The sequence below is a fragment of the Trichechus manatus genome, unplaced genomic scaffold (assembly GCF_000243295.1).
Source record: "Trichechus manatus latirostris isolate Lorelei unplaced genomic scaffold, TriManLat1.0 scaffold00022, whole genome shotgun sequence".
Classification (NCBI taxonomy): domain Eukaryota; kingdom Metazoa; phylum Chordata; class Mammalia; order Sirenia; family Trichechidae; genus Trichechus; species Trichechus manatus.
Genome location: NW_004443958.1, coordinates 17,080,630 through 17,093,702, shown reverse-complemented (window position 1 = coordinate 17,093,702; position 13,073 = coordinate 17,080,630). Strand labels below are relative to the sequence as shown.

The following is a 13,073-nucleotide window of genomic DNA, read 5'->3' as shown; positions in this document are numbered from 1 at the left end:
GGATGGAGGGGGGAGATTGTTACGTGTGGAGCTAAGATGGATATGGGAGAGAGGAGAGAGGAACAGGAGCCAAAAACATACAAACAAACAAAAAAGAGTGCTAGGGGAGCTTGCTGTTGGAGTGGAGAGATGAGAGACTATGAAATGGAGGAAAACAAAAAGGGGAAGAAGATGAAAAAAATGAAAAGAATGAATAAATAAAAATTAGAAAGGAAAAAGAACAGCAGAGCTCCCAGGGATCCCACTGGTGCAGCTATGAGGTCTGGGGAAGTTGTTCTCAGGTGTTGCAGTACAGCCAGCTAGAAGGCGTAGAGTTATTCAGCATCAGGTATACAGGGAACAGGAAGAGAAGAAAGGTATAGAGAGATGAGAAACTGAGTAATGAAGAAAGACAAAAAGGGAAAAAGAGGGAAAAGAAAACAAAACAAATTAAAAAAAAAAAAAAAGAACAAGAAAAGCCCCCAAAAAACAGAAAAAAAAAAAAAAAACCCTTGAAGAAAGAAGTGCCCTCAGGGATCCCTCTGCGCGTCTGTGCAAGCCGAGGGGGTAGGTCCGAAGCCATGCAGCGCTGCTTGGCCAGAACGGGCTCCCAACTCAAGAAAAGGAAAAGAAAACAAATCAACAATTCAAAACAAACAAACAAAAAAAAGCCCTGGGATCCCACCAGCAGCCCAGACTGGGAAGCAGTTCCACACTCGAACAGAGCTCTGCAGCCCCTCAGGAAGAAGCAAAGATGGTGTAGGGAGCCAGGTATTTGAGCAAAAGGAGGGGGAGGTGGTCAGAGGTAAGGAAGAAATCAAAAGAAGCGGAAAAAAGCAACACCAGCAGCCAACAGATGGCACTCAGGGAGCCGGTCAGTGCAGGTGGGTGGAATCCAAGCAGCCAGTGCTTCCGGAACAAGAGACTGTGGCTGCGGGAAGCAGAGGAGGCCGAGTGGGCGTGAAGAAGGGTGGGGGGTGGGAAAGCATATATTGCAAATTACCGGTTGTTTTGTCCCTGTTGGAGGCTCTGTGAAGCTGCTTTCTTGTACCCCCTGTTTGCTGGTCTCCGATAGGAGTCCAAGATGGCAGATATATGCTGCGTTAGCTGATAGGGGACCTCTGCATGAATCTCTCCTCGCTCTCCATTCTCTGTCAGTTTTCTCATTCCATTTGGTGCTTGGATGAGTTCTTTATCTCTTCATTTGATGTTTTAGGGTTTCAGGATTGCTGTTTTCTCTGTTGGGCTTAGTTTTTCGAATCTTTGCTGTGGAGGGATGGCGTGGTGCTTCTGCCTAGAGCGCCATTTTCCCGAAGTCCCACACTGATCAATATTTTGACTGCACATAGATTTTTAGGCTGAAATTCTTCAGACTCCCACCCACTCCCCTTTTTAGAAACATTTATGATCTTTTTGAGGCAACTGTCCTGAAATTTCACACTTATATTCCTTGGTTTGGTGTATTTTGACCCATTATGCAATGCCCTCAGTTTTTTGTTCTGGAATCACAGTCTTCAGATCTCAGAACCTTTCTTGTTTTATTTCCCTGTTGATTTTTCCCATTGCATTGTACCTCAGTTCTCCCTGTTTGGAACTTCTGTTATTCGGAAGTTGGATCTCCTGAACTGACTCTAATTTTCTTATTCATTTTCTCTAGTCACTTTGCTCAATTTCCTTGATTTTATTTTCTAAATTTTTTATTTAAGTTAAACAAGTTCTGCTAATATATTTTTAATTTTTAAGAGCTGTATGTTATGGATTGAATTATGTTCCCCCAAAATTTTCATTGAAGTCCTAACCCCTGTACTTGTAAATATGACTCTGTTTGGAAACAGGGTTTTCTTGAATATGTTAATGAGGTCATTCCAGAGTAGGGTGGGTCCTAAACCTAGTAACTTCTGAATGGTCTCTCATAAAAAAATCAGAATAGACACAGACACACATGCGCAGGAGAAAATGCCCAGTGAGGACCTGTTTACAAGTAAAGGAATGTGAAAAATTGCCAACAGAGATGAGAAACTGGGAGAGAGACCCACAGAAGGAATTGACATGACCTAGACCCTGATGTGAACTTTTAGCTTCCATAACTATGAGAAAATAAATTCCTGTTCTTTAAAGCCACCCACTTGTGGTATTGTTTTGTTAGGGCAGCACTAGGTAACTGCAACACTATGAATGGTCTTTTTTTGAATAGAGAATTCTTCTTTCATGGAAACAAAATGTTATCTCTTACATGATGAAGTATTTCTTTCCTTCCTATGTTGTCTTTGTTTCTCAGAACTTGTCAATTTCATCTAAGCTTTCCAGTATGTTGGTGTACAATTTTTAACAGCATTCTCTTATAATCCTTGTTATTTCTGTAAAACCAGTAGTGATGGCCCCACCTTCATTCTCATTTTAGTAATTGAAGTCTTCTCTCTCTCTCTCTTTTTTCTTTTTAGTCAGTCTAGGTAAAGGCTTGTCAATGTTGTTGATTTTTAAAAATAAACATCTTTTGGTTTGTTGATTTGCTCTATTGTTTTTCTTCTCTCTATTTTGTTTAACTCTACTCTAATATTTATTATTTCCTTCCTTCTGCTAGCTTTGGGTTTAGTTTGATCTTTTTTTTCTATTTCTTAAGCTGTAACATCAGGTTACTGATTTGAGGTCTTCTCTTTCCTAACTGCAGTTCCTATCCCAGGATTGGAGTTTGGATGAAGCTACTGCACTGCTCATGTTGGGCACAAAATTGAAGGGAGTGCCAAAAAACTCAGTAATGAAGATGTATCGTATTTTCAAGCAATACTTCAAAATCAAAATTAATGGCAAAAAATCCACAATGAGGAAAATATCAAACTTTTGAATAAAGACAACAAACTTCTGTAAAGATTTACAGCCTTGGAAACACTATGGGGGCAGTTCTACTCTGTCCTATAAGGTTGCTATGAGTCAGAATCAACTTGGTGGCAACGGTTTGGTTTTTGGTTTTTATTCCTTATTAAGTATGTAATTATTGTATTTTTGGAGACCTGCTCGACAGTCAATATATATTACCATAAACCTTTATTTAGGGATTATTATTTTAACTTTATGGATGAGAGAGTCATATCTCAGAAACATGAAGCGTGTCCTCAGGCAACCTAGTTAGCAATTGGCTCCATCTTCTGATTTAGCAGGATGCTGTTCTCATCAGACAAAACCTGTGGCGAGTCCAGTGTAGACCAGTGGAATGGAAAGCTCTAATGTACATAAACACACACTGATCCAAAATAAAATTGATAAAAGCCGTGAACCAGTGGTGATGTTCAAACTGTTTAACTGACTTTAGAACCATGCCTGGCTGGGAACAGCTGGGACGGTACACTGGTGTGCACAGCTGAGCAGCTCCCCCGTGAGAAACAACCCAGAGGGTTTTCTTCTCCTCTTCTCAAAAGGCACAGTACACCAACCAGAGATGTTTGAAACTCAAAGCTGAGCATCAAAATATCCCCCATTCTGTCTGGAATAATGTTTTATTTGCTTTAAGCTTCTTTGTCCACTGGACTTGTAATCAAATGGCTGAGGTTGGAGCTTGGGCCTTCTCTAGTACTAATTCACCAACCTTGGGAAAGTTTCCTAACATCTCATTTTTTTTTTAGTTTCTGTAACTCTAAAGTGAGGGTAAATTGCACCTGAAATATCTTTTGTGTAAAAGCACATTTTAACCAAAAAATCTTTATATATCCCTGGCATATTACTGATGCTTAATAAATATTTGGTAAGTGAATTTGTTTAAATTAACCTGAAGGTGCAGTGGTTAAGAGCTTGGCTGCTAACCAAAAGGTCAGCAGTTCGAATCCACCAGCCACTGCTTAGAAACCCTATGGGGCAGTTCTTCTCTGTCCTATAGGGTCACTATCAGTCGGAATCAACTCGATGGCAACGGGTTTGGTTTTTTTCATTGAATTTCCACAAGTTTGGTGTTAGAGGTCTTTTCATTTCTTCCAGCTGTAAAACTGGACATGTATATCTTCAGCAGACCACACCTTTACGCAATGCAAAATATAATACCATATAATTAAATTTATTTCCTATTTAATTCCATATATTAAAATACTATAAATGATACTAACTATCTAGATTAGATGTTAGATTGAATTAAATAGTAGAATATACTCTCAGATCAGGAGTCAGGTTTTCTTGGTATGTAAGAGTTTCTCGGCAGCTGAGAAGTGGGTAATAATTACTCTACACCACCCTAATTCCCAGACAGAGGTCCTGATTAGGATCTAGAGGCTGCCGGGAAGTGAGACAAGACTGGCTGGGCTGGCTGTGTTCTTTATGCCTTCATCCCACTACAAGACAGATCTGTACCTTAACGTATGGATTCCAAGGGATGGAGCACTTGCCCCCACCGATCACACGACCCATTTCGTTCAGCATAGTACTCTTGGTCAGTTTCATGATCTCTGTCACCACGTATAGGTTCTCCCTTTTCTTGCGGCACTCCTTCAGAAACGCTGGCTCTTTCTTCCATGTTTCCCTGGGGATATAAAGAAGGTGAAGAAGGGTCAGAGTTGGGAAAGGAACACCTTCCTGCCTTGCTCTGGGTTACACTTCTCCTTAGGACCTAGAAGGGGTACAGTGCATTTAGACCTTGACAGTTAAGTCCTCAATAGGTAAGAAGATATTGACTTAAGAGATTAAGTTACCTGTGACAACAGAACATTTTCTCTGATAGATAGGGTGGAAGAGTATGTGTACCATATCTTTAAGGGCTGCTACATGTTCCAAAATGATAGAGGTCCTGTTATGGGTAGTTTATGGATTTACCTCACTAGGACCTCTCACTAGAAAAGGCTAGAAGTAGACCAGTTCAGACGGTTGAGAACAGACCTTGGGAGAACCTATTGACCAAGCTGGGGAAACCCACACAGCTCACACAATCAGGATGGGAAGTAAAGCAGAATGGATAAAGTATGAGGAAGCAGAGAGGATTCTTGATGATTTTCAAGACTAGTGATTTTCAAGACAGGTGGATCTTTATCGATTGACTCTCCTTGGTGGGTGGATTGGTAAATTGAAGATAATAGGTTCAGGGGGAGATGTGAGAGGTTTGAAGCCCTGAAGGCAAATTTCAACTCCATTTCAGTTTTGAAGCCTCAACCCTTATTCTAGACAGAGCAACCCCTGGTCTTAGTGCCCTGGATACCAGCTGTGTCGAATACTGAGACACACTGAACTTGCTTTTTGAGGGAAGAGGTTACTGACTATCCAGTACTGGGTTTTCCCATTGCCCTTGGAGTAGAATTCAAGCTCCTTACTGTGTCTTCAAGACCCTCTGTCATCTGGCCTCTACTTATCTCCCAAGCCTCATTTTATATCACCCTTGTCCTGGCAGGCTTAGCTTCCACCTCGCTGGCCTTTGTCTGATCCCTGAAAACACCAAGCTGTGTCCTGCCCCGGGGGCTTTAAGCCCTTCATCTGGACCCCTTTCCTCCTGCTCTGGACTGTGTCTTCTCACCTTTCAGGTCTCAGCTCAAATGCTAGCTCCATCAAGAGACCTAAGTAGACCCCTCCATCCAGCCTCTCTTTCACCTCATCCTGTTTATTGTCTTCAGAGTGCCTATCACAGTCTGTCATTACTTTTGTACCTGAGAAACATTACAGGCCTTCTCATCTCATTTGTTACAAGGATCTAACTGCCTCTTCTTTTCTGAATTAAAGGTTTTGATTTCATGCTTTTTTTCTTTTGGTGGTAGCTAATAAAATTTATCCTTGAAATTACAGCTTCTTTAAATGCTGAAAGAAATCTCTAAGAGAAAAATTTTTCTCTTTCCGTGCAGCTACAGAAACTCAAACACTGTTTTGCACCATAAACAGTCTTTGCAGTTGTTAGCTCTAATAAGGGTCTTATGAGACACTAGCAAGGAGCACTGGTGGTGCAGTGGTTAAGCACTTGGCTGCTAACCGACAGGTCAGTGGTTCAAACCCGCCAACTGCTCCATGGAAAGAGACGTGGGAGTCTGCTTCTTTAAAAATTTACAGCCCTTGGAAACACTATGGGGCAGCTCTACTCTGTCCTACAGGGTTGCTATGAGTCAGAATCAACTGCAGTGGGTTAAATGGGTTAACACACCAGGAGTACAGGAATTGTGTGATGTGTGTCAAGGTAACTTTTAGTCTCTAAAACAGTCTTTGGGTTTTGACTAGTTGCTCACTTAGTAAGTGATTGCCTTTGTAAGAATACTACTTAAATTGACACCTCTGCTGTCTGAAAATATAAGGACATATGAGTTGCTTTTGTTTAAGCCTTTAGAGGATCATTGGGGAGCCTTCTTTTTCTACATGTGTGGAGCTAAATTAAGTTCCAGGGCCCTGATGCATACTTTATTCAAACAAGGCTTAAGAGTCTTTTTCTCACTTAAATTAATAATTCATTCATTTATTTTTTAATTGCCTATTTTCTCACTCCCTGCCTTTCCCCTGTCCCCACTAAATATAAGCTGCTTTTGGTCAGGAATTTTATCTGTGTCGTTCATCATGCTATCTCTAGCATATAATAGCACAGTAATGGGCAATTACTATTTTAATAAATATCTATCAGGTAACTAGTGATTATTTGTTGAATAAATGAATGAACAAATGAATGCCCCAGGAGAGCAGGGGTAACCTGTGATGTCATCATCTTCATTCCTAGCCTCAGCACAAAGCCTGCTAGATGCCTCTTTGCCCACAAGGAGAGCATCCCCTGGGGCTCTGCTGACCGGTCCCATCCTTTCTCATGGGCTCACCTCTTTTGAAGGTCTGTCCAGGTTTGGGGTGGGATTCTAAGAAACTGAAACTCGAGGGAAGATTCTTGGAACTCAGTAGCTTCCCCCAACACGCTCATTTCTAGCCCAATGTTCACCTCCACATCCACATCACCCTTCTGCTTTTGGACCCCAGCGATATTGAAGAGGAACGGTTCTGTTGAGACAGTTTCCGGGGAGAGAAAAGTTGACAGGTTTAGCCAAGAATTAACTTTGGAACAGCTAGTGTGTGAGATGGAATAACTGAAGCTTCAGCCCGAGGGGTCGCTGGGCGTTACAAATGGTTAACGTGCTGGCTGATAACCCCAAGGTTGGAGGTTTGAGTCCACCAAGAGGCATCCCATGAGAAAGACCTGGTGATTTACTTCTAAAAAGAAATTGGCCATTGAAAACCTTATGGAGCACAGTTCTACTCTGACACACCTGGGGCTGTCATGAGTTGGAGTAGATGCGACAACAACTAGTTTCTGGTTATTTTGCCCCATCCCTCCTTCACATTTAAATGTCTCAGTGGTGAAGCTAATCAATTAAGTCAGGAGACCAAATGTTTAATTCCACACAGGGGTTGATTAACAGGGATGATATCTTCTTAGGGTGAGGAGACTCAAGGGGTCGTCTTTGCTGACACAGCGTCTCCTTCTGCAGCCAGGAGGCAGCACACTGGAGCAGAACATGCTTGGAGCAGACAGACATGGCTTTAGATCCTAGTTCTACCAGTTGCCAGGAATTCAACTTTGAACAAATTATTTTATTATCTTCAATTTCTCTTATGCAAAATGGGGATAACATCCCTACTTCACCAAGTTGATGTAAGTATTAAACATACTAATGTCGCCTGGGCCCAGACAGTTAGTAGATCCTCAGATAATCTTAATTCCTTGCCCCTTGCCTTTAGGGAAGGCTGATCCTGAGATCTGCTTGTCCTGGAGTTTCAGAGACTCTTGGTTGTAATGCTACCTCTATCTGTGCATCTGTGTTTTGTACTTCTTGCCCCCTTACCACTGGATGACAATACCTGGGATTGAAGAACTTGGCTCCAGTATGTCCATGAGGGAGAATTCAGTTGGAATGTCAGGTTGTTTCCAAAACCATGAGAGAAAGTTACCCTTCTTCTTCTGTATCACAATAAACTGATGGAACTTGGTGGCACTGCTCAGACTTTTGACGGGCTTTAGATCTTCTCTCCCCACCTCTTTGAGCAAATTCTTAACATAACGCTCAAACATGGAGGTCATGTTGCTAGGAGCAGATAGAAGGGGAGTACAAACTTCAATTGGGAGGGAGAAGAAAATGGGGAATCTCTTACACATTTTTGATATTTTTCCTAAAGGGAAGGGATCTGTATGTGTCATTGCCGTTCCAAGCTTAGAATAGTGACTAGATTATAACTCTCTCAATTTTGGTATTCTGTGAAATTCATTGCTCCTTATGACTGGAGTAGGAAAGCCTCTGAATCCCCTCACCCCAACCTAGGGGTGCTGTAAAGGCCGAGGATGGCTTGATTCCATCATCAGCTGAAGGGCCAGAGAGAAGGTTGGGTTTGTGTGAAACGGACATGGGTAGTGGTCGTGGGATGGTGGTGTTTGCAATTTTACAGTGAAGACCTCACTGAGAAGTGACATTTGAACGAAGACTAATGCCGATGGGGAGGGAACCGTGTATCTAACTTGAGAAAAAGGATTTAATCAGCAAGTACAAAGGCTGTGAAGCAAGACTAGCCTGGAATAAATGAGGTAGAGAGAATGAGTTCAGAAGACACTGAGGGTCAGAGGGTATAGGCCCTTGTTGGTCTTTATAATGACTTTGCTTTTACTCGGAGTGAGATATAAGATCAATACAAAAAATCAGTTGCAGTCCTGGATACTAGTCATAAACAATAGAGAGTATAACTAAGGAAGGGAGTGACCTAAATAGATTCGTGAAACAGAAAGATCTTCCTGTCTGCAAAGGGGCTATAGTGGATGAGTGTAGATTAGTTATAGGACTTTTATAGCAGTGGTTCAGGTGAGAGATGATGATGGCAGCTTATGCTGTGATGATAATTGGGAGATGGGGATAAATGGAGATGCTCTAAAATCAGAAGGAGTTGGTGATGGCTTTTGTGGGGGCATGAGGAAGAGGGAGGGATAAAGGGTGATTTCTGGGTTTCTGACTTGGTTAATTTGGTGGATGGTGGTGCCATTTTCTGAAAGAAGACCTGTTTGAAGAGGAAGAAAATGAATTCATATTTGGACATGTTGATTTGCGATCCAAGAGGAGATTAAAACAGTTATACAGACTTACACTCAAGAGAACTTCCCTAGAGATGTAAAAAGTTTGAGTTATCTGTATGTAGGTGGAAATTGAAACCTTTAGAGTAGATGTAGGAAGGTAGAGAGAGAGAGAGTCAGAGAGGAGGAACATGAATATTTAATAGCTGGGAAGGAGAAAGTTTTAGCAGGCATTTTGTAGAACAGATCAGATAATAGCAATCTATTTAAATTGCTCTCTCTGGGCATATAGGAATAGGGTTTCCCAGGTATACAGAAGACAGTTTTTGTACATTTATTGAGTGGTTGAATAAAGACAGAATTTTCAACCGTTCATTCAAAAGCCCTGATGTGACCATTCTAAATCTGTCTGCTGTGGGCCACAGAAGAGGTCAGTGGACAACAGAGAATAATGGTTCAAAAGAAGAGTTTAGACTGGACCTGGACAAAGATGTACCTATTAGCCTTACATGCTTGCGTGTGAGTATTATCAGGAATTCTCCACCATTAAGGAGAACTTTTGGAGGAAGTGCTACCTTACTTTTTGGTAAAATTATGCAAAAAAACAAAAACAAAAAAAAACTCCTCTATTCATTTTCCAAACCCATCCTGAATATTTCTGTCTCTGACCATAGTACCTTCTCCTCTTTTTATTCATGCCTTGATCCCTGGTTAGAACTTACCACATGGAAATTGTTTTGTGGAGAAAGAGTTCGATGGAGTAAGGTATCTGCCAATCTTCAGATTTCCTGATGCCGAGCAGATTTTGTCACAGACCACTCCAGAGACCAGATGAAGGTGATTCAGCTCTGCTTTCTACCTGGCAGATGGTCCCTCTCTCAATTTCCAATGCAATCTCCTGGAAAAATAAACACTTGAGGACCCTCTTCTCTTCAAGGAGAGCAGGTCTGGAGCTGGGTTCTAGATCACAGAACCTTAGCTGCCAAGTCCTTCGCTGCCGAAGGTTTATGAAACAGATCTGGTAGAGTTCGATTACTATCTCTGCTAGGTTGTCTGGGTGCAGAGCCAGTTGGGATCTTTGGGAGCAGTGCCATTTTCTTGCCACAAAGAGAACTGGCTGAGCAAGTCTTTGACTGATAGATTTCTGTTTACTGTGACTGGAATGCCTTATGTGACTCATACCCTGTCATAAATGTGCTGTGTGTAAAATGTAAACATTTGGCAATTTTTTATAGTCTTTTAACACACTACTGTTGTGTAGGATTTTATTTTAGAAAATTAATAGAGATACTCAGGTTTATCATGCATAACACTCGTTTAGTTTATTGCAAGGTGGTGATGACAAGGAGGGCAAGTAAAACCTCACAACATTCATTTAGAACCGGAGAATCAGACTTAACAATTACAATGTTAGTTAAATGACTAGAGTCCACATCTTTAGATTTCAGACTGTACCTTTAACGACAAGTCTTGGGAGGAAGGCTTAACCACGGCTCCAACTTGGCAGAGGTCCCTTGTAGCTAGAGTCCAAGGTTGGCAGCGGTGGGCAGTGTCTGAGCAGGCTCTCGATCTTCAGAGAGACTAAGAGACTAGAGAAAGATCCCTTTGCCTCTGCCTTCTCTCAGTGAGTGAGCAGAAATTCAGGGTTTATATGTGAAATTCTCACCTTGGTCTCACGCAATAAGGGCCAGTGAGACGTAAAAGACTAGTATGTTAGGACGTTTCTCCAGGATTAGAGTTTACTCAATTGTCACATTTTTTCTTCAAGGTTAGAGGTTAAGGAAGTTGTTCAGATTTATGTCTCGAGGATAGTTTACAAAGATTAAGTATGTTATTATTTTTTTTTATCACAACACGTCAGGTCAAAGTCAATTTAACATAAAGGTTGTTATACCTTCTTTACATACTTCACATGCTTCTATGCCTAAGTTGAGAAATTTTTTAAATAACTTTCTTATGACTTACAGGTTTCTAATGGCTTATAGTTAATATTAGACAGCCTCACAAAGACAAATTTCTATTTCTGAGTTCATATTATGGGTGTGTATTCATATGTACTTTGAAAGCATAGTATACCTAATGGGATTTGAGATCTTTATAGAAACACACAGAGCAACCACAAAAGTGGGGGCAGCGATGAATCTGGTATCATTCAAGGTCTGGACAGGACATAGAATGGCATGCTCAAACAGAATAATAGAGAACAATTGAACGAAGGTGCTCTTTACAAAGGTGTGTGCAGGGGTAAGAGAAACCAAAAAAGGATTGTGATGCCGCCTACAGTCATTAGTCCTTCTAGGATAGAAGATTAGGGCGAGGGGACGGGAATATTACTAGAAACTGGAAGGCAAGCGGGCCACTTTGAGAGGAGCAGCCAGCCTGAGATTATCTCACGGAGAGGAAGCTGGAAAGACTATCTCCAACTCATTCTCCACTTATCCTCTGCTTTCTATTGGCACAATCCATCTGGAAGCCACAGGCATGCACAGGAGTCCATTGATGGAATCCAGAGGTTCTAGTCCTGGGGGAGAATCCATAGGGAGGGTCAAACAGAAGATTGCTAAAGCTCTGTTTTCCTCTTATCCTGAGTATATTGCACTCTGGAGTTCCAGAGTAATTTGGGAAAGGTCTCTTGTGAGACTCCCCACTCTGTTCAGGCCCTGGTCTTTGACATCTGTCCTTCTCATCTTATTTATTGAGAACAGTAAACCCACAGATCCAAAAAGCTCAATGAATCACAAGCAGAATAAGCACAAAGAACATCTTAAAAATCTTAAAAGCAGCCACAGAAAGAAAGACATTGTATACAGGGGAATAAAAATAAAAATTACTGCTAATTGCAATGCGAACCAGAATACAATGGAGCAAATTTTTTTTAATGTGAAGGGGGATAAAAAACCAAACCCAAACTCTCAACCTAGAATTGAGAACAACTTTTAGCAAAACATCTTTCAAAAATGAAAGGAAACCTTTGCTTCTGGCCAACATTGAGTGACAGGGACTGGATTTTTCCTTCTGCTTGAGACAACTGAAAAAAAAAAAAGAGACAGAATATATGTAATAATGGTTTTCAAGACAGTGGACACTAGGCAACAAATGACAATGATTTTTGAGATATGTGAGGAAAAGAAGGTGAGTACTGTAATTGCCCTAGCTTACTACCCTGAGAGAGTTTCTAGGCCATGGTGCAAGGAGGGGGGAACTCATGCAGAGCCTGGCAGTCTCCCTGAGTTGAAGTGACAGAACTGGAAGTCCAGGGAAGCCAAGGCAGCTAGAGTTTGCAGAAGAGAGTACCAGACAGGAAAGAGCTGTACAGAGAGAAAACTCTGGAGACTTGCAGAGGGTCCCTGGTTGGTTAACATATAAACACAAGTTAACCGAAGTTAAGTTGTTAATTGATTCAACAGATTTAATTGGTTCTGGTGGATATTTGTTACAGAAGAAAATGTAAAAATTATGTGGGACACAATCAAGAGCAAAAATTTGCATGTGATTGGAGTTCCAGAACAGGAGGAGAAAAAATGGAAAACACAGAGAAGATTGTAGAAGATTTGCTGGCAGAAAACTTTCCAAATATCATGAAAGACGAAAAGCTGACTATCCAAGAAGCTCAATGAACCCTATATAGGACGGACCCCAAAAGAAAGTCACCAAGACATATCGTGATTATACTTGCCAAAACCAAAGACAAAGAATCCTTAGAGCAGTTCGAGAAAAACAAGAAGTCACTTACAAAGAGGAAACCAAAGACTCCACTCTGATTACTCGTCAGAAGCTATGCAGGCAAGAAGGCAATGGGATAACATAATATAAAACCTTGAAAGAAAAGAAACTGCCAACTAAAGAATAATATATCCTCCAAAATTCCCTCTCAAATATGATGGCAAAATTTGGACATTTCAAGATAAACAGAAATTAAGGGAATTCACAAAAACAAAACCAGACTTACAAGAAATAGTAAAGGGAGTTCTTTGGTTACAGAACCAATCACATCAGACAACAACCAGAGTCTAGGACACAGGACAGCATCAGCCAGATGCCAACCTAGGTAAAGAAGTCTCAATAATAAAACAAAGCTAAAAGACTTAAAACAGAGAAACAGAGATGTCAGTCT

The 13,073-nt window shown here is 41.1% G+C and overlaps 1 protein-coding gene across 1 annotated transcript in view; it reads right to left on the bottom strand.

Annotated features, from left to right (window-relative positions):
* Nucleotides 1–8,054, bottom strand: part of GSDMC (gasdermin C) — a 29,341-nt gene extending 21,287 nt beyond the window's left edge. Inside the window, 3 exon segments of the mRNA XM_004373034.2 lie at nt 4,312–4,480; nt 6,732–6,926; nt 7,770–8,054. Coding sequence (XP_004373091.1) covers nt 4,312–4,480; nt 6,732–6,926; nt 7,770–7,984 — 579 coding nt within the window. The 5' untranslated portion in view covers nt 7,985–8,054.
* Nucleotides 8,055–13,073: the final 5,019 nt, after the last annotated feature.